Genomic DNA, 22,212 nt, shown 5'->3' on the forward strand with positions numbered 1-22,212 from the left:
TGTGTTTTGCGGTCCGCAAAAAAATAAACAGATGACATCCGTATGCCATCCGTTTATTTTTTTGCGGATCCATTGTAACAATGCCCAAAACGGACAAGAATAGGACATGTTCTATATTTTTTTTTGCGGGGCTACGGAACAGACATACTGATGCGGAGAGCACACGGTCTGCTGTCCGCATTTTTTACGGACCCATTGAAATGAATGGGTCTGCATCCTATCCGCAAAAAAAAAAACGGAGCAGACACGGAAACAAACAACGTTCGTGTGCATGTAGCCTTATTATATAAAAGTTGTACGGTATATGTTATCTACCCCACCATTGTACCATTAAAAAATACAATGCATCCTACCAAAAAATAAAATAAGTAAAAACTTTTATAACCTTTTGTATATTTCCCTCTACGGAGCTGTGTCAGGGCTCAGTTTTTTGCGCCGGACGATCTTTAGTTTTTATTGATACTATTTAGGAGTGTGTATGACTTTTTATTTACATTTTTTTTGGTAGGTGAAACGACAACATTGGCCATGTTTTTTTTTTCCTATTACGCCTGTACAGGATAAATACTTTTATATTTTAATAGTACTGGCGTTTTGGGCTCAGTAGTGCAAATGATTTTATTTAGGGTACTTTATTTTTTTATTTTAAATGCGGGGAAAGGGGTGATTTTGAATTATTTTTAATTTTTTTACAAACATTTTAAGCTCCCTTAGGGAACATTAACAAGCAATTGTTAGATTGCTTGACTGCTTGTTCCATAGACTGCAATGAATTACCATTGCAACCTATGGGAGTTCTATTGTGTTCCCATGGAGCCCTGCCACCTGCAGGCCTCAATAGGAACTTCTGCTGTAATAGTCATGCATCCTTCAGAGGAACTAAGGCTATCACAAGGAAAGAACGGCTTCCCTGATCACTGCGAAGGGATGCCATTCAGACCTAAGGAGCACCTCCTCAGTTGCCATGTGCACATGTCATCAAGTGGTTAAAGGGGGTGAGAATGGCATAAAAAAAAAGACACCTCACTGATCCCCCACTGCTCCGGTTCCAACTCTTTCTAAGTCCCCACTGGTCTTCCTGCTCTCTTCGACACACAGGAAATGACAACAGTAGTCGCAGTAAAATTGTGCCACAACTTGCACACAAGTCCTGGTTAATGGGTTTTCGTTGAGAAATGATGATCTTTGTGATTAATGATCCTGTTGTGTGAAGCAGATTTTAATGCACATTTTCTCTTTTCTTCCTACAGCTATGCAAAAGCTGCGTTTTGTCTGGAGGAGCTCATACTGACGAACCCACACAACCACTTCTACTACCAGCAGTTTGCTGAAGTGAGTATTTATAGTGGAAATTCCTTGAAGAACTGAACGTGTTGTGTATACAGTAGATCATCAATATCTGATCGGTGAGGGTCCGACTCCTGGCACTCCCACCGATCAACTGTTGAAAGGGACCTCGGTGCTTGAATGAGCACCGTAGCCTCTTCCTAGGCCAGGGACGTCACGTTCATCAGCACTTGACCTTTCTGCAGCTCAGTCCAATTCAAGTGAATTTAATTGAGCTGTAATACCAAGCACAGCCACTATGCAATGTGCGGCACTGTGCTCTGTATGCTACACTACTCAACATCTAAACCGCAACACCAAGATGGAAAAGCTCTAAGGTTATGCAAGTCGAAGAAGTAGTGGGTGTCACTAAGATCTGCAAATGTTCACATTTTCAAGCACCTAGCTCCAATCTGTGGTATGTGGGAGGGGCATACAAGCCAGATGGAAGCAGAGTTTTTTTGTCACATGAAACCTCAGAAATCGAATCAAGTTGTGTGGGATGATTGTGCGATCCCTCCTGATTGTTGACGTACCAGTTATCACCGCTTGTTGCAAACTGAGAGGGACCGAAACGGTGAAATGATCGTTAGTTCAGGCACATAAATTATCGTTTCTGGGTAACAGATCACGCGGTCAAAGCAGCGATCTCCTGCGCAGAAACAATGATTCTGTATGGGGGCGAGCAATCGCAGTAGTCATCCCTTGTTCTCATACTATGAAGAAGGTCACTGCATGTAAATGGGCTTCACCCCCACAGAACGGGCAGCCGACTGTCGGGAAGGAACACATCCTTCCCGACAATCGGCTTTAGCTCGGCCCACGTAAATCCACCATAAATGATTGCAATTGTATGGAAGAAACTGTGACATTGGACCTCAAAATTTCACATTAAACTTATAAAGCTCTTCAATTTTACTGTTATTTTTCTTTTTAAAAATTTCTCTTTTATTGCGTTTTTGGGTCTGTTATTCTATATTTACCCCTTCCTGTACCCTGATGTAATAATACGTCAAGGCCCTGAGGTAGTTGACCTACTTCTGATCTGCCACTGTTCCCATACGATCCACGGTAGGAGGACAGCTCTAATGTACTGACGGCACTGCCAGGATCAGAACAAAAGGCCGCTCCCTGAGGTTAACCCTCTCAGTGCCATGATTGAGCTGCAGCACTGTACACGGGAGTGATCACCAGACTGGGGCTGGCATTACTTTACTGTCTCTTGTAAAAGCCTCTTGGGGTCTACCAGCAATATGCCCTAACAGTATGGACAGGCACCATATCTTGGCATCTATAATTAATAAAACTAATGGGGTGTCTGATTTATTTATTTTTTTTAATTCCCAAGCCAGCAATTGTGGAGAAAATAATAAAACAATGTATATTCACCCATTTCATCCTCTGCTGCTTCCAGCTCTGATCCTCCCTGCACCAGTCAGAGGCCTCAGTGGTCTTGTGCTGTAGACGGCTGAGGCCAGCGCTGTGGTGGCTGCTTATATGGCACCTTATCGCTGCAGGAGATTGGAGCGGTGTGCTGGAAGCAGCAGGGGACAGAATGGGTTAATATTTTATGACCATTGCTGGCCTGTGGGAATTTTTTAATAAAATATAATGAATTGAAAATGACACAAAACAACGGTTATGTCCAAAAATTCCCTGGTCCTTATTTAACAACTATACACAGCAGTCAGGAGAACAGAGGCGCCGGTGTCCACTGTGTAAATGGGTTATGTGCCTGCATACTGATGGAGATGGCCAAGCGCTGTATTATGTATATCGTTGTTACAAATCAGGATCTTTTAGGCATTTCAATCCGTATTTTATGCTTTTTAATGCTTTTCTGATTATTTTGCAGGTGAAATACACTCAAGGTGGACTTGAAAATCTTGAACTGGCTAGAAAATATTTTTCCCAGTCTCTGAAGCTGAACAACCACAATATGAGAGCCTTGTTTGGTCTTTATATAGTAAGTTATTAGGACGCCCTTATAGATGAGCGGTAACGATATGAGCTTTGAGGACTTGCATGTAACCAGGGACTCTAAGCTTTCCTGTTTTTTATTGATAACTGTTAACCATACATTTTTGGAATGATATCCTCCATTATCATTTTGGGTAATTGTTTGGCTGAGCGCCTCTCCTCCACCGTAATCTAACACGTTGCGGTATATTCCATTTAGTGATTTAGTCTCAAAAAGTAGGGCTCTGGGTTGGGCCTGCTGCAACTAGAGGCCATCCTCTGCTTGTACTTATGTATCAGCAAAGCATGCATAGGGACATATATATATTCTTTCCTCCTCCATGACTGCATCTGTACATGTGGCCCTAAGAGCAGCTCTCTGGAACCAGATTATCCAGGAAAAACACACGATTGTCCCTTTTCAATATATTATCATTCATGGATCCTCAGACCACAAATATATGATTCAGTCACACAGAATGATGCACTTTTTTCGAATTTAGCCAGGATACTATCCGTGTATTTTTGCAAAAGAAGGCAAACTGTGGATTGGTGGCATGGTGGCAGAGCTGTAGACCCTGCCATTACAAAATCCTGAACCTTTTTTTGTTGGACTGGAGCTTGGTAGGCAATGCCTCAATATGTTTGGGTGCTAACCTAGCAAGCAACATCATAACCCGTGGGTGATTGCGCTGAATATTTGGGCTCCGCTTGAGACCATTGTGGTCATCCCAGTATATGTCAGACGTATTGGTTGATACATGATGCCTATCAGCGATGTGAATGCAGCGCTCTCGCCCCCTGTTGTTTTTTCAGGGCAAAATGAAAATTAAAGATCTTTTTTATTATTGTTATACAGCTGTGAATTGGTTAAAGGGGTTGTCCTGGAATGCGCCTGCTTTGCTGCCCATGGGTATGTGTGAAAACACTGGATTACTACATTGCGCTCAACATGGTAGCAGTCACACGATTGAACCACATCACCACCTCCCTGGCTGCATCCTCTTCTTCCCAGTCACTAAAACCGTTCAGCGCATGCACAGATACAGGTACCAGAATCGCCTGTGCACGCGCTGAATGCTTTCATTGATTGTGCAAAAGAGAATGCAGCCAGGAAGGCAGTACTGTGAGTAAATCTCAGGAACACCACCGCGTTGAGAGCTATGGATGTGGCGAGTGCTGTGTCCGGTGTGAACACGCGTTGGCAGGAGGGGCTTTAATATGGCTCCCGCGGCGAGGAATAATTTGTCGTTTCAACAAACTTTGCATAAATCAGTAGTTCAGGTGACTATAAGAAACTTAGCAATATATCTTATAAGAGAAAACTGCTTCTTTCGTCCCTGGCCCTGTCCTAAGCTAATATTCTCTGCTGAACCCATCTTGATAGACAGCTGCCAGATTACTGAAGGGGGAGGTAGACGAGGGGAGAGGTGCAGAGAGACACAGGCAGACATAGTCTTTGGGTAAGGGAAGAGGAGTGAGCTACAGTGAGAGAAAAGAGCTTACAGCAAAAAAAGATTTATTGAAAGAGACACACATGCTGCCCACAGAAGTCGAAGGAGAGGTGAGGAAGAGCCACTTTTCTCTAGTAACCTATATTACAAAGTTTCTTATAGTCACCTATTAATTTATCCAAGCTTTGTTGAAGCATCAGTCCCAACTTTTATAGGAATGTTCTCCCTTTTTAGTCAGAGATGTGTATTTTCTCTCGGGTCCTTGTGTTTTGGACTACTTTGATTGCGGTTTGTTATTGTATTGTAAAACTTTAAACTACTCTCCTAATTTTCATGTACGTTGCTTGGTTTTACAGCAGTTCTATTCATTCCATTTGTTATTACAAGTTCCTGGCATTGTGACATTACACATTCTTAGCGTGCTAGCTGTGGATTGTGAGCAATATGTATGCTGACCCATTGAAGCTCTCAGAGCCCATGGTATTTGTGCAGAGTGACACTACAAGATTAAAGTGACCCTTTGGTTTCATCTTTTTAGTTGCAGATCCGCTAATTCCCAGGCTCCTCTTCTGCCATCCAAGATGGCCGCACCGTTTCCGAGACTATCTGAGACGCACTGTGCATTGGTACCCCAAGACACTTTCTACTTATCCAGCCCTGCTCCTTGTCCAATCCAAGGGCAGCAGGAAGTGTCTGGAGGTTACAAATTCATCAGGCAGTTTGGCAAGTGATGCGGCCATTTTGGATGGCAGTTGAGGAGCCCTGGAATTGGTGGTTCTGCAGATAAAAAGATGCAAAGGAGGTCACCAGGTAAGTGTTCTGTTTGTTCCCGAGTTTTAATGTGATTTTATTAGATTTTTCTTGAACCGCAGGGCTACTTTAAGAGGTTGAGTGGACTGTAATTTGTCCTCATGGCCATTTAAGAAAATTTCAAAATGCAAAAACCCGTCACTTACATGTCTTGTATACTTACCACTTTTTCCACTTTTGTCTCATTGTAGTCCTCAATCCACATTGCATCTAATCCTAAAGCCAGCGCAAAAATGAAGAAGGACAATGTGAAATTCGCCACCTGGGCTGCCAATCAAATCAAAAAAGCTTACCAGGTACATAACCAACTTCCTTCACTACTGTATTGCATTAATAAGAATACCCGCTTTCCGTGTTGTGGGCGACACTGTACATCGAAAGTGCAGTGTTCTTACCACAAATGGATGTGCAGTTGATATCCAGGGGATGGCACTGACTCAGAAGGGCTCTATACTGCCAGCATCCTGCTACAATGGCAGGGATCTTGGCCGCTCAACCCTTTAAATACCACTGTCAGTAGAAACCACAGCATTTAATTGGACAAACGGAGGGATGATCTTATGGCACTGAACACTGCCATGGCAGCTGGGGGCCTAGCTATGGCATGTCTGGAAATATATTCTAAATGGGGTGGAATTAGAAAAAAAAAAAAGGATTCAATAATAGTTTTATGGCGTTCCCTATGTGGTACAACTGACATGTTAACTTAATTCTGTGGGTCAGTACAATTACATCAATGCCACATTTTTATAGTTTTCTTGTATTTTAAGAGTTAAAGAAAAGGTTAAAATTTAGAAAAAATATTTTTGTTTCATTGCCATATTCTCATATTTGACCGCGGTATCTGAGGGGTTAAAAGTCTGTGATCAACATTATCGCCAATCATGGACTCCGAGTGTCTGCTGTGAGCGGGCGCCGTCAGTAAAGATGTGATATCCGCTGAATCAGAGGTCAGACTTGATGAACGCCTTTTTCCAGAATCCAACCATAAGTAAGGGCCAATTATGAGCGGCCGCTGGTCACCTATTTGGGAATACGTTTTTATACATCACCCAGTCTAGTTAGGTCTTCTACCATGGCTGGAATTGCTTCCCTCGCCTTCGCTTCCACAGAAAGTTTAGTGACAGCAAGTCCGGATGAAAAAAAAAAAAAAAAAGTGGAAGACCAGCCATGGAAGATACAACTTAAAGGGAACCTGTGACATTGAACATGTTATCTGAGCTGTAGGGAGCATGTCATGGAGCAGCAGGAGCTGAGCAGATTGAGATCTACTTTGGTTGGAAATAATGCAATATAACTTAATTTATATTCTTTCTTGGGTTAGGAGTCCAGTGGGTGTTCTTACTCCTCTGTAGCTCCACTCCTAGCTGTCAGTCTATGAGTAGGAACGCCCACCGGACCCATAAGCCAAGAGCCTGCAGCCTGTTTTTCTCTATAGCAGGGGTACTCAACTGGCGGACCGCGGTCCAAATATGGACCGCGGCCGCCAGTTGTCCGGACCCCGGCCATCGTTCAGAGCGCTGCTCCTCTCCTGCACACTGTGCCGTGCAGGAGGAGGAGCTTACCGGCGCACTTCCGCCTGTCCCACAGCGCAGGGAGACAGGGCTTCCTCCACATGTAGCGCTCCTCCTCCTGCACACTCTGGCAGCTCTGCTCAATACAGCGGCGGGCACAGATGATAGTTCTCAGCAGCGCAGGAGGAGTCTCTCCCTCCCCCCTGTGCTGCTGCTGTCCCCGCCGCTGCCAATAAGAAGAGGCAGGAGGAGGAGGGGAGGGGCTGTGGCCACTGCGCCACCAATGAAGAAAACTGAGCTGTAATACAAATACAGGAGGCGGGTGCTGGAATCAAATAGCCGGCACCCGACCTCTGTGACAGGGAGCTGCGATCAGCTGCAGTTGAGTTAACCCTTCAGGTGCGGTACCTGAGGGGTTAATTGTAGCTGATCGCAGCTCCCTGTCACAAAGGTCGGGTGCCGGCTATTTGATTCCGGCACCCGCCTCCTGTATTTGTATAAGAAACGTTGGTGGCACAGTGCGCCCCCCCCCCCCCCCAGTATAATAAACATTGGTGGCGCAGTGTGCGCCCCCCCCAGTATAATAAACATTGGTGGCGTAGTGGGAAGTGTCAATGAGGGTTAAAAATAATAAAAGAAAATTAACTCACCTCCTCCAGTTGATCGCGTAGCTGCCGGTCTCCTGTTCTTACTTCTTTCTTCAGGACCTGTGGTGACGTCACTGAGCTCATCACATGGCCCATTACCATGGTGATGGATCATGTGATGAGCACAGTGTTGTCACCACAGGTCCTGAAGAAAGAAGTAAGAACAGGAGACCGGCAGCTACGCGATCAACTGGAGGAGGTGAGTAAATTATTTTTTAACCCTCATTGGCACTGCCCACTGCGCCACCAATGTTTATTATATTGAGGGGGGGCGCACTGCGCCACCAATGTTTATTATACTGGGGTGATGGGGGGGCGCACTGCGCCACCAATGTTTATTATATTGAGGGGGCCGCCAGACGAAAAAGTCGGACATGTAGTACTTTTAGTCTGGCGGCCTCTCACCGTGCTGCGCCGTAACTCTGCCCCCATCCCCATTATAGTCGATGGGCACAGAGCAGCGGCACGGCGAAGTAGTGGCAAGATGGATCTGACGGGGTGAGCAGCCTGTCGGATCCATCCTGCTGCAAGTGTGAAAGTACCCTTACTAATGAGCGCTTCCATCATGGAACGCCCATTAGTACAGCCGTTACCTCCACCGCTACTTGTGCTAGTAAAAAAAAATATATACGGTACCTCCACCTCCATTTGCTCACGCTGTGGAGAACACTCCCTGCTGACTAGAAGCTCAGGACAGGACCTACAAGACGTCATCACGTTGGAGCACCGGTCCTGAGCGTGCAGTCAGCAGCGAATGTTCACCGCAGCCAGGTGAATGCTAATTTATTTTTATTTTTTTGCAAAAGCAGAGAAGGGGGGCACTAATGGGGGCAATACTCTTACTGGGGGCACTAATGGGGACATTATTCCTACTGGGGCACTAATGTGGCCATTACTAATTCTGGGACTTACCCGGGGCGCTCCACTATAACGTCAGAGCGCCCCACGTGCATGGATCACATGATCGCATGGCATCTTTACTGTTGGCGTTCAGCTCGGACCTTCACCTGACTGCAGACCCTGGTATGTGGACCTTTAATAAAACTAGTTGAGTACCCCTGCTCTATAGTATACCACCTGCATATACAGCTGTCTACCTGACAGGGTCACTTGAAAGGGGTATGCAAGTTAAAACAAAAATATAGCAAGGAGCGCAAAATTGTACAAAATAAATTTAAAACCACATTGCTCACCCTTTAAATGTCCCACCTGCTCCCAGCAGTAGTTCCCACTAGTTCTCCAGTGATGACACCATATTCATGTGACCCCTGCAATCCATCGCTGGCCTCACGGTCATGTGTGTATGAATGGCAGGCAATTGTTGAAGCCAACGGAAGACCTTTGGGACTTGCACCTATCTCCGCAATGGCGGTGCTACATCCCAGCAGAGACTAACTGATGGCTGAGAGGTGCGACCCATATCTATCAGACATTTATGGTATATCCTATGGATATGAATACACAGTTTACAATGCTACGTGCTAATCATTTGGTTCTTCGGAGAAGTACTTGCTGCCTTAGATTCTTAATAAGTGGTTTTGGGTGTCTTACGACAGGGAAAATGTTGGCCGAGATGCGCAATGTGTTATGGCATAGACAGTGCAATAATGAGATCCCGTTCACTTTTATTTTTCCAGTCAAACGCTTTTTTGGACACGTTACTGAATTCTAATACGCCCGACCCCTGTTTATAATTGTGGATGTGGCAAACCTGCAATAACGTTGGTGTAACCACTTCAGGTTGCTCCTCGTGATTAATGTAGACAGACTAATTGCTTGTCAAAGAAAATTACCTCCGTCAGCTCGTTGGAAGCCAGTGATTGGAATTATGCTTGACAGCTACACATACAAGTACAGCAACACGTCCAAGTACAACTAAGTCCAGGCAGCCTGATTTTATTAGAATCTCTGATTTTGCCACTTCTAATGTAGATTTTTTTTTATGTCAATTTATCTTGTTAACCCGTGTATGCAGGGCCGGTGCAAGGATTTTTGCAGCCCTAGGCAAGATAAAAATTGACAGCCGCTAGAGGTGCTTCCGCGATTTTCACTGTGAAAATTACAATGGGAAGACGCGGAACATAGTTTTGAATGCGTGCGCATGCGCAGCTGAGAGGAGGATCGGGGAGAAGAGTTCCCAGTGCAGGCGCTGGAGAAAGGTAAGTGGCTGAAGAGGTTTTAACTCCTTCAGCCCAGTGGGAGGGAGACACGAGGGTGCCCCACTCCTAACAACTATATAGTGCCAGGAAAATGAGTTTGTTTTCCTGGCACTATAGTGCTCCTTTACCACCAGTACTGCACAGTGTCTGTTCTCTGCAGGAACAGGCTATAGACACCAGTACCACTACATTAAACTGTACTGGTTCTGGGACTGTAGTGTCATTTTAGGCTCCATTCACACGTCCGCAATTTCGTTCTGCATTTTGTGCTGATGTGCTGCCCGGACACGGAATTGCGGGTCCGCACTTCCGTTCCGCAAAAAAATAGAACATGTCCTATTCTTGTCCGCAATTGCGGACAAGAACAGGCATATTCTATTAGTGCCGGCAATGTGCGGTCCGCAAAATGCGGAACGCACATTGCCGCTTTCCGTGTTTTATGGATCCGCAGCTCTGTGTATCCGCAAAACACGTTGCGGACGTGTGAATGGAGCCTTAATGTGAGGTAAATTAGTTTCCAATGTAGTATTAATAACTAAACTATTAAATAATAAACATATTGCATTGTCTACTTACCACCAGGACAATAAGATGATCTGGTCTCTGGCTGTAGTCTGGCTCTTGGTCTGGCTCTGGGGACTCCCTTGTCACTCTCATTCCCCCCCTCCCTTGTCACTCTCATTCCCCCCCCCTCCCTTGTCACTCTCATTCCCCCCCCCCCCCTTGTCACTCTCATTCCCCCCCCCCCCCTCCCTTGTCACTCTCATTCCCCCCCCCCCTCCCTTGTCACTCTCATCCCCCCCCCTCCCTTGTCACTCTCTTCTCCCCCCCTCCCTTGTCACTCTCATTCCCCCCCTTGTCACTCTCATTCCCCCCCTCCCTTGTCACTCTCATTCCCCCCTCCCTTGTCACTCTCATTTACTTCCCCCCCTCCCTTGTCACTCTCATTTACTCCCCCCCTTGTCACTCTCATTTACTCCCCCCCCTTGTCACTCTCATTTACTCCCCCCCCTTGTCACTCTCATTTACTCCCCCCCCTTGTCACTCTCATTTACTCCCCCCCCTTGTCACTCTCATTTACTCCCCCCCCCTCCCTTGTCACTCTCATTTACTCCCCCCCTCCCTTGTCACTCTCATTTACTCCCCCCCTCCCTTGTCACTCTCATTCCCTCCCCCCCTCCCTTGTCACTCTCATTCCCCCCCCCCTCCCTTGTCACTCGCATTTCTCCCCCTTCCCTTGTCACTCTCATTTCCTCCCCCCCCCCTTGTCACTCTCATTTCCCCCCCCCCTTGTCACTCTCATTCCCCCCCTCCCTTGTCACTCTCATTCCCCCCCTCCCTTGTCACTCTCATTCCCCCCCCTCCCTTGTCACTCTCATTCCCCCCCCTCCCTTGTCACTCTCATTCACCCCCCTCCCTTGTCACTCTCATCGTTTCCTGTACCGCGGACCGAACAGAGCTTGGCCACGCTACATTAGAGGCGCTTCCCTCCTGTCAGTCCCTCTCTCTGGGCAGTGCGGCAGCCGCCCGGTGCGGGGGAGGGCCCGCCGCCGCCTGCCGTACTTTAAAAAAAAAAAAACTTGCGGCAACGCTTTTTTTAAAAACCGCACGGGGTCGGCGCCCCCTGCTAAATTGCGCCCCCTAGGCGGCTGCCTAGGTCGCCTTACAGGTTGCGCCGGCCCTGCATGTATGGATCTTGTTAGTAGTGACCTCTTTATACTTGAATTCGTTATTAAAGGGGTTTTCCAGGACTTTGATATTGAAGAGCTAGCCTTAGAATATCATATTAGTGGGGGTCTGACAGCAGGCGCATCCAACAATCTGCTGCTAGCAAGAGCCGTGGCCATTCCGGGGTACTGCAGCGCAGCTCCCATGTAAGTTCATTCTGTGAGCATGGGCAAATGAGTCCACTACTTGTTTCATTTCTCAGTAAACCATGGACCAGGCTTTAGTGTGGCACACCCTGCACAAGCCATGCTTGTTAGAGAGTGCCACAGAGATAATCTCTAAGCTCATCCGTGGTACCTATAATTAAAGGCTATAGATACCTTTGGGGGCAATTTTTTTATGATTGCATTTCACGCATTTTGGACTAAAATCATGTTTCAATTTGTATTTATTAAAAATATTCAACCGTTCTGTCACAAAGAGTTAACTGTTTCACTTTGTGCCAGTCATTTACTAACCCTTATCTCTAAGATACTAAAAGGTCACTTATTTAAGCCACACTCTTATTGGTAAGATAAGAACTGAGCCATTACTGAATGTATATAAGGTCAGAGATAAGGAGCCCTCAGCTGAGCTGCCTGACCGAACACAATAAAAATACAGAGCCTGATACTAGAGATTCTCAAGGCCGTACAGAGAAAGGGGTTCAACATTTTTAATAAAGACCAATTGAAAAAAAAAATTTTAGCTCAAAATTAGTACAATGCAATAATAAGAAAATTGTCCCCAAAAGGTGTACATAGCCTTTAATGTTTGTCTGTGGGGATTTCTTTGCTGTGTGCTTAACTTTAGGCTCTTGGGTCAGCAAGGTCCCAACTATCTGGTCTCGATGCAATTGAACAGATTTGTCTGCACGTTCAGTATGCAGTCTTTGAGGTCCAGGGTTGCAGCTATGGAACAGGGGTGTTTTCTTCTAAGTTGACCACCAACGCTTTCTACCGAAAGAAAGTTCAACGCCTCAGTCGGTTGTGTCTCCATGGTATCCATAGTGGCCTCATTTATGTGCGTTAGAAGAGCTGAAATGCTGAACAAAGCCCATGGACAGGAGTGGCGCTGTTTCCAGAAAACCTCAGACTACTTTCTCTAATCTTGAACACGTGATGGTTTTCCCAAACTCCCATAAACTCTTGTACATTGGGTGAAACAGATTGTTTGCCTTGGCCAGGTTGTAGTTATTCCAGGGCCTGAACATGGTGGAAGTTTTTGCCTTTTTTCTGTTTTTCTTTTTCTGTCTAGGTTTGCTTCTCCTTTTAAAGGGAACCTGTCATCTGGATTTTGGGTATAGAGCTGAGGACATGGGTTGCTAGATGGCTGCTAGCACATCCGCAATACCCAGTCCCCATAGCTCTGTGTGCTTTTATTGTGTAAAAAAAAAACTATTTGATACCTATGCAAATTAACCTGAGATGAGTCCTGTATGTGAGATGAGTCGGGGACAGGACTCATCTCAGGTTAATTTGCATATGTATCAAATAGTTATTTTTACACAATAAAAGCACACAGAGCTATGGGGACCGGGTATTGCGGATGTGCTAGCGGCCATCTAGCAACCCATGTCCTCAGCTCTATACACAAAATCCCGGTGACAAGTTCCCTTTTAAGCTTGTACTAGGAAGGATAACAGAAATAAACACACACTAATCCACATATGGACTAGCTCTGCCCCTAAGGGGGTTCTTGACTTTGGACAATCCTGTTAGGAATTTTCTTAGTGGTTCATTTTCCTGCAGCTCCACCAAAGGGCAATTAAGTATTGCCGAGTGTCCATTCAGGTGAATGGGTGGCCTGTGTAATGAAAGACAGGACAGGTCCTCCAGAGACACTCTGTATAACTGCTCTCCACCTGGGCCAAGAGATGAGGATTAACTCCCCAAGTTGTATGGAATTAGGTTTTCATATAATGGACAACCCCTTTAAGTTGGTAGGGGACTGAAATCATCCTTCAAATTAGGTTATATGTTCTGAAAAGGGAATCAATACCAGGGAGTGCAATAACAAGTATATGACCGATATGTCCGTATTTTATGGCATTGTTCTAATTGAACGTGGGTATGTTTTGCCTGATGAAACTAACATAAGTAAATTAATATTTGTGGAGCAGTCCCTTTAAAGAGATTGTCCCACAACAGCAACTTATCCCCAATTCACAGTATAGGGTATAAGTGTCTTACCGCCGGGACCCCTGCCGATCACAAAAAACACAGGCCCCAGTTCTTGTTATTGGTGGGGGACCCCTGCCGATCCATAGAGCGGATAAGTTGTAATGGGACAAACTCTATCAGATAAGCCTTCTGTAGGTACAGTAGTCCCTTTGCAGTACCCCAGGTCCATATCAGTATTTTTTCTCTACCTCTTTTAATATTTATAGCATTATCTTTTTTTTTTTTTTTTTTACTGTTGCTCAGAAATCTGACCTGATTTCTTCAAAAGTCCCAGCGATTTTATCAAAAGATTCCCAAGCATTACCGCTGCTTTTTGTATCAAAGCCGCTTCTGGAAGGAATTGAAACTCCCGTAGCTGCAGATTAGAACTATTCCTGTTTGCCTGGGAATGGAAGGGGAGCGTCGGAAGAAAAGGTGTTCTGTTCTCCTTCAGGTCGGGCGTACTCAAGTTTATCAGCGAGCAGAGTGGAAATAAAGAGTAACCCGTGCCGCTGGACAAGGCCTGTTATCTCAGCCGGCAGCCATGGGAATTTGTGGAGGTGCAATACACGTAGAGCATTCATTGCAGACACATCGGAGCTGTTACTATGCCACGGGCTTTAGGTGGTCTGCATCTAAAAAGCATTAATATCTCCAAACCACAAATAGAAGATCTTAAGTCATCTGTTAAGTTGTTGTATGTGGAGGCTAGCTGACAATGCATATAGTTGATATTGCTGCTATTGCAGGGTTTTATACTTTCCCTCAAAGGGGTTGCCTAGTTTCATGATATTGATAACCTACAGTATGCTCTTTTTGTGTTTTAGTGATTAAATGAAAATAAAATGTAGAAAAAAATGGTACTTTTATAGGGAGAGTAGCCACATGCACAGTCATCCTCCATTTGTTTCTGTGGTAGCTCTGGCTCAGCTATTTTCAAACGTCCCTTAGCAGTGAATGGAGAGATGGCTATGTGGTATGCTCTTCTTCACTTTGGGGGCCCCGTGGTGATAGGTGCGGGTCACACCTCTGGCACCTGCTTCTATCTGACATTTGGGGTATATTCTACTGATAAGCCAAAAATGTTTAGATGGGAAAACCCTTTTGAAGAGATTCTGCCTATAAAGGCGTTCATATGTGCAGTTAGGTCTCCTTCAGCATGTTTTAAATATACTTGTGTTACTGCCATCAATGATTTAGTTTATATGAAAAATCAATTTTATTCATATGTGAATTACCTTCCTAAGGAGCCCATGTCCCTATGGCCGTTGAAGCCCAGCTGCACCCCTTCTCCTGGAGCCCAGCACCGCCCCACATCCAAAAATGCCCTCCTTTCAGTCCCGATGTCACTGCCCCAGGGAATGCACTTGTCTGCACGCATGTGCAGGATTAAGGCGCTTCTGGGCAGTGACAATGGCGCTGGAAGGAGGACATTTTTGGATGTTGGGCGGTGGCTGGGCTTCAACAGCCATAGGGACAGCCTCTTGGGCTCCTTTGGAGGCTAATTAGCATATGAATAAAATCAATTTTTTATATAAACTAAATCATTGATGGCCGTAACACAAGTTTGTTTAAAAATGCTGAAGGAGACCTAACTGCACATATGAACTCCTCTATAGGCGTAATACTCCCTGTGACAGAGTTTGTTTAAAGTGTCAACAAACAGTTCATTAATCAATAGTACAGTGTGTGTACATTTTTGGCTACTATTAGGGATGAGCTAATCGCCTTCGAATGCTTCATCAGAAGTCAATTCGCATAAAACTTTGTTTGAATACTGTACAGATCGAGCGCTCCGTACAGTATTAGAATGCATTGGCTCCAATGAGCCAAAGTTATTACTTCGCGACTTCCGGTACTAACTTCGTAAATTAATGTCTACTGTAAAAAACCTTGGTACCAAACTCGGGTACGGAACCAGAGTTCAGTACAAAGGTTTTTTACAGTAGAAATAAATTTTACGAAGTTATTACCGGAAGTCTCGCGAGACTTCGCAAAGTAATAACTTCTGCTCATCGGAGCCAATACATTCTAATACTGCATTCAAGCGAAGTTTTATGCAAATCGGCTTCGGGTGAAGCATCTGAAATCAATTTGCTCATCAATTCGCTGCCGTTTTTTAGCCGTTTTCCTCTGCAGGCTCTGTCTCTAGTTTGCAGTTCTCCTAGGTCTGGTGGGTGGCAGCTTGCTGGCATCTTCTGCACACAGAAAGTAGAGAAGAATTAGCTTCCTAACCTAACCTCTCACTCTCTCAGAAGCAGCCTCAGGATCATGGAGGACATTACAAAGACATACTGACCTGTATGGTTGTGAACAAAGCTCTTGTGCTGAGCTAGAAACTTTGAGCGCCTCTGCCTTCTCAAACAGCTGATCGGCTTGAGTCCCGGGTGTCGGACCCCCATCAATCATCCTCTGGATAGGTCATCAGTATTGAAGTCTTGGAAAACCCCTCAACATATTCTTTGAAGGGGTTTTCCAGAACCTAGATATTGATGAGGTTAGGTCATTAATATCAGATCGGCGCCAGAAACTATAAAGTGTATGGCGCTGGAAGCAGAAAGTTCCACACGATGTGCACTGGCTGTTCCAGGTACTGCAGCACAGCTTCCATCCACGTGAATGGGAGCCGATCTGCAGTACGCCGGTGCTGTAAACTACACAGTATACAGAGCCTTCTGCTTCCTACACTATATAGTTTCTGGTACCAGTGGCTGATTGGTGGGGGTGCTGGATGTCGGACCCACACCGATCTGATATTAATGACCTAGCCTGGTAATAAGTCATCAATATCTGTAGCCCGGACAACCCCTTTAAAGGGGTTATCCAAACTAAAAACTGCCCCCTATAAGTCTGGGCCCCTCACACTGAATATACTTACCTGGCCCTCCACTCCCTGTACCTTCCCTGGTCCCCGCACTGCCGCTGCTGCTTCTCCCCGTGCGCAGATGAAAACATCTGGTGTCGGGGGGCGGAGGAGACGATGGCAGGCGGTGACGGGCATGATCCTCCCTAGCATTGCAAGTAAGGCTAGGGAGGCTCGTCCCCGTCTGCCATTGGCCGCTCCCCCTGACACCGGATGTTTTCATCCGCACACGGGGAGAAGTTGGAGCGGCAGGGCGGGGAGCCAGGTAAGTATATTCAGTGTGAGGGGCCCAGGCATATGGGGGCCGTTTTTAGTCTTGGATAACCCCTTTAAGCTCCTATCATCTTTATAGCTAAGCTGTCAGCAAATACAATTTCAAGTATCTGGAGTAGTCACCTTGGAAAATAACTATAGTCCTGTCATGGGAGAGATGATTTACTGCCAGGTTTTCAGCAGAACCCCATAGTGCCGTATGAGTGGCCATACAACGCAGCCATGAGTTAATCAAACGCCTGCTGTACAGTTACAAAAGAACACATGAAGCGTTGCCAGGACCAAAACCAAATTCTGCAATACAATAAAACAAGGTATGTGTTGTAGCCAAGAAGAAAACGTATACCTGTAGCCTAATAAAGTGCGATACGTGGTGTAACCAGGATATGGGTCCTTGCAGATGCTTTTCTGTACGCTCGTTCAATTTTTACCTTATTAAGCGACGGCGAATACATCAGCGGTACTTACCTTATCATGCCGTGAGAATGTAATAAAAGAGAAAAGCTGTTCCCAGCCAGTGATTGATCAGGTCGCATAGCGAAAGGTCAGAAACAGGTTAACGGCAACTCCGGCGCTCCTCGGTGGACCTGTTTCTTGATCACATAATCCTTCCACACACATCATACCAGACTTACTAAATGAAGGTAAGTTTGGGGAGGGGGGGGGGGTGCTCCTAAATCATCGTCGTAATATGCAGCTTTTCAGAAAATAAACCATTATATTGAAAATTTATTAAGTGTTTAAATGTTCACATTAGACCCAGAAACAGTTTTTTTTCCCACCCCTTACATATAGCAAATTGCGCAAGTGTCCTCAGGAGAAAATGGCGGTGTACTGCAAATCCGCCTTTCACTGACAAAAGCCAGCCGCGTACCTGCTTAGCATGTGTCGTGTAATCAGGCCGATGAGTGATGGAGGTTGTCAGGGCTGTTAGAAAACTCATTTTAAAAGCAGCGGGAAGCACTCAGCAGCTCTCGATTCAAAGGCTTCAGTCAACTCACAGAGCCGCCCGGCAGAGTAATTATAGGAAGATATAATTGGCCAGGCTTAATTTCTTCCTGAGTAAATGCTGCAGAGTGGAAATTAAACCTTAGTTTAATGGTGTACGGGACTGTTAATCTTTCCGAGCGCTGCTGGAGGAAGACGGTGGCTGCACTTGGGCTCCTTTCTTGCATAGGTTGTCTTAGTCATTGAGAAAAGTGGCCAAAGGCAGAATGGACATAACCTTGTCCGAAGGAATTCTAATCAGGAGTGGTAAATACTTTTAGGGCTCACGGAATAACCACTGTTTAAAACATAACCTTTAATTCTTGAATAATAAAACCAAGTCACCCACAATATACAATAAAGAGAAAATAAATCAAAAAATTCAAAAAGCAAAAATATAGCAGAAGACTATTCCGGTGAAATGTCATTGTAGGAAGGTATGGTGGACATACCATAAGCATAGGGTAAAGGGCACTGTCCCTATTTCTGCCACCCTACCTACAAACGGAATAGCCTCCCCGATAGGGGCGTTCTCGTGCCTCCTAGTGGCCCTTGGAAGCCCTGGCACGGGGAATTCTTCCAACAATGTGGAATGCTGGTCCTCTATGTAGATTTCTTGCATAGGTTGTCTTAGTCATTGAGAAAAGTGGCCAAAGGCAGGGATTGTAATAAAAAAATAAATAAACTTACTCTGATATTGGGCCTTTGCTTTACATTGCTACCTCGGTGACATGCCCCTATGCACCCGTGACCACTGCAACCAATCATTGGTAAGTGCCCACATCTTTTAGTAACTCGGACACCCCCTTTAAGCATGTCACGGAGTCTGTTTTTTTTTTTTAAAGAGGACCCATTACTGCTCCAACATGTAAATATTTGTATTCATGAAATAATGTTGCTGTGTCTCTACTTAGAACTCTGCATTGTGTCATTCCTCTGTTATTCCTCCTGGAAATGTATTAATAAACGTACAACTTGTCGTGTCCTTACCTAGGCTAACAATGTCCTATGAATGCGAACAATGTCAGACTGTTTAGGGGGGTGCCCCATTGACAAAGGAAATGGTAACAGCCCGTTGACAATTTATTACACAAGAGTGAATTTCTTGAAATTAGTTTAGCGCCCGATTCTGGTACAAATCCTTTCTACCCCTAAACAAATATTCTTTAATCTCCCTCTCTCTGTAATTGGCCCGAAACAAATCGCAAGAAATTCAAGTTCATTATCATTTGAATTTTGGGGGGGAATTAAAGATGAATTCTGAATCGGTAGAAGCAATTCTTTCATTTCATGGGGAAGGCAAGTATTTCCAAAACCAGATGTGTCAGGAGAACTCAGGAGTCCTCCGGTGCCTTGACCTCTTATGTCCACACGTAGCGAATGATCTGCAGATTTTGACATAAATTCACAAGTTGTCAATTTGCGCTGCAGATTTTTTATTCCCAGCATGTGGATGAGATTTTTTTTTTTTTATTCATCGCCCTTGATGGTACTGGAAAATGCTGCGGATTCCACTACATGTGAACATATACCATAATGCAAGAGGTGGGTACCAAGCCTTGAGCTGGATTGGAAGGAGACTTATGTAAATACAATACAAAGTAAGCTGCTTTTCAACAGCGACTAACCTCTGTTACCTGATCACCCCGAGGGTCCTGTCCCTCCATCTCTCAAGTCTTTCTGGCAGACACTGAACTTTTCTCATCTCCCCCATTGTACAGAAACATCCCAAGATAATTAGTCAACGAAATTAGACTTCCAGCACCACCAATGATCAGCTGTGTGAAGAGGCTGCAACTGCAAACACAGGGATGTACATTGTATAGCGGCTGTGCTTGCTATTGCAGCCCAGGACCATGGGGTGAGACTGAGCTGCGCCTAGGCCATGTCACCGATGAACGTGACTTCACTGGCCTAGAAAGAGGATTCAGCACTCGCCAGGGCACCACAGCCTCTTCAAACAGCTGATCGGCAAGGGTGCTGGGAGTTGGATCCCAACCAATCAGATATTGATGACTTGTCCTAAGGATAGGATATCAATATTTTACTACCAGAGAGACCCTTAAAGCGTACCTGACTTAGGCTACTTTCACACTTGCGTTCGGAGCGGATCCGTCTGGTGTCTGCACAGACAGATCCGCTCCTATATTTGCACTGAAAGTTAATGGGGGACGGATCCGTTTGAAATTGCACCATATTGTGTCATCTTCAAACGGATCCGTCCCCATTGACTTACATTGTAAGTCTGGACGAATCCGTTTGGCTCCGCACGGCCAGGCGGACACCCGAACGCTGCAAGCTGCGTTCGGGTGTCCGCCTGCTGAGCGGAACGGAGGCTGAACGCTGCCAGACTGAGGCATTCTGAGCGGATCCGCATCCACTCAGAATGCATTGGGGCTGTACGGATGCGTTCGGGGCCGCTTGTGAGAGCCTTCAAACGGAGCTCCCAAGCGGAACCCCGAACGCTAGTGTGAAAGTAGAGTAAGTTTGCATAATGTCTGTAGAATCATAACTGTAAAGGAAAAGATCTTTTTTGGGCTTCCCTAATGTGTTTCTCAGCCATATTATTCCCTGTTCACTTGCACAGCTAGATGCATTTCTCTCAGAAGCAGGGGCATCTTCCTTCTGTGGAATCTGCCAGTACTGTACGCTGTTTGTTTTCATCTAGGGAGCTCAGAAAGCTGATGGGGGCGGGATCAGACTTAGACAAACAGAAGCTTCTCTGCTCTCCAGAAGCAGTTCTCTTATCAGGCTCAGGATCTCCACTAGTTCTGACACTCCCCCATTTCCTGTGAGCCTCTTTTGAGTCTCTGTTACCATGGACAGATCTTGCCTGACAGCAGACAGTGGACTGCAACTTAGGTGGAAGTGAGACCCCTAGTGGCCATGACTTTACAGCTTTTTTCAGGTGAATGCAGGCAGATTTTTTAAATGAAGTGATTTACAGATTTTCTTTTTACTCTATTCTCTGTTAAATGAAATGAAGTTGTGTGACAGCGACCCTTTAAAATAGAGAAAAAAAACATTGCCAACAGGTTTAGGGTACTTTCACACTTGCGGCAGAGGATTTCGGCAGGCAGTTCCGTCGCCGGAACTGCCTGCCGTATCCAGAAATCCGGACGCAAACAGATGCATTCGTGAGGCGGATCCGTCTCACAAATGCATTGCAATACCGGATCCTTCTCTCTGGTGTCATCCAGAAAAACGAATCCGTTTTGCCAGAACACTTAATGCCGGATCCAGCACTAATATACTTCAATGTAAACTAATGCTGGATCCGGCAAGTGATCAGTATTTTTGTCTGGAGAGAAAACTGCAGCATGCTGCGGTATTTTCTCCGGCCAAAAAAACGTAACAGGGACTGAACTCTGCATTCAGAATGCATTAGGATAAAACTAATCATTTTTGTTCCGGTATTGAGCCCCGAGGATGGAACTCAATACTGGAAAACTTTAACGCAAGTGTGAAAGTACCCTTAGCCATTTTATTGTGATACCCTATAGGGGTAGATAGTACTGTCATCTTTCTGACTGGAAAGGGCACCCAAGATGGTTCCCAAAACTCCAGATCGTCTTTTATAATTAGCTTTGTCTATGTGTAGGTAACATTAGCATAATGTCCATCAAATAACAATTCTCCTTGTTCTCAGCTTGCAGGCCGCACCATGACAGACTCGCAGATGTCGCTGAAGGCGGTAGAGAACATGCTGGAAACATTACAGATAACGCAGTCCTAAAACCTCAGCGCTGCAACCTGACCAAATCCGTTCATCCTCCCATCTACAGAGCAGAGGGCACCCGTTGGCTGGACACGGTGGAAGCAGAGGGATTGTGAGACTTGCATCCAATCACTAGGAGCCAATGACATTGTCGCGTCTTGAAGATGATCTCAATTCTTTTTTTTTTTTTAGAACTTATTTTTCTTGGTTTTACTTGAGGTAATTAACAGACTGTATATTTACAAGGCCTTTTGAAAGTGACTGCAAATCAGGGAGCCATATTTCCTAGAACTTCATACAACAGTAGTATGAAGAGGGTGAAAGTATGATTTTTAAGTGAGTTTTGAATCACATTTACCCATCGTTTATTTAATTAAAACTCGCAATTTTCATTAAAACTTTGTTTGCGCCCCCAAGAATGTGTTTTTTTTTTTTTTTTATTCTTGCCTTGTATTGACTAGGCTCAGGTACTATTGAAACTTCATGTGTTTACTTTCTGCGTGCAGCTACACACACTGCAAAAACCGTTGTCTCTCTGAATTGGGTGGTATTTTCAGATCTGGACTGCACTGGGCCAGAACCCTTCATGAACTTTTGGTGAAGGCCTCATGCACACGACCGTCTCCATTTTTG

The 22,212-nt window shown here is 45.2% G+C and overlaps 1 protein-coding gene across 2 annotated transcripts in view; it reads left to right on the forward strand.

Moving 5' to 3' along the window:
* EMC2 (ER membrane protein complex subunit 2) overlaps window positions 1-21,995 on the forward strand; it is a 96,953-nt gene extending 74,958 nt beyond the window's left edge. Inside the window, exons 9-12 of one of the 2 annotated variants that reach the window (XM_040432618.1) lie at window positions 1,251-1,332; window positions 3,182-3,292; window positions 5,741-5,845; window positions 21,511-21,995. In XM_040432618.1, the coding sequence (XP_040288552.1) occupies window positions 1,251-1,332; window positions 3,182-3,292; window positions 5,741-5,845; window positions 21,511-21,597 (385 nt within the window). In that variant the 3' untranslated portion in view covers window positions 21,598-21,995. The remainder of the gene's footprint in view (window positions 1-1,250; window positions 1,333-3,181; window positions 3,293-5,740; window positions 5,846-21,510) is intronic. The other variant, XM_040432617.1, reaches the window with a different exon arrangement.
* The last annotated feature ends 217 nt before the right edge of the window (window positions 21,996-22,212 follow it).

The sequence above is a fragment of the Bufo bufo genome, chromosome 5, assembly GCF_905171765.1.
Source record: "Bufo bufo chromosome 5, aBufBuf1.1, whole genome shotgun sequence".
Lineage (NCBI taxonomy): Eukaryota > Metazoa > Chordata > Amphibia > Anura > Bufonidae > Bufo > Bufo bufo.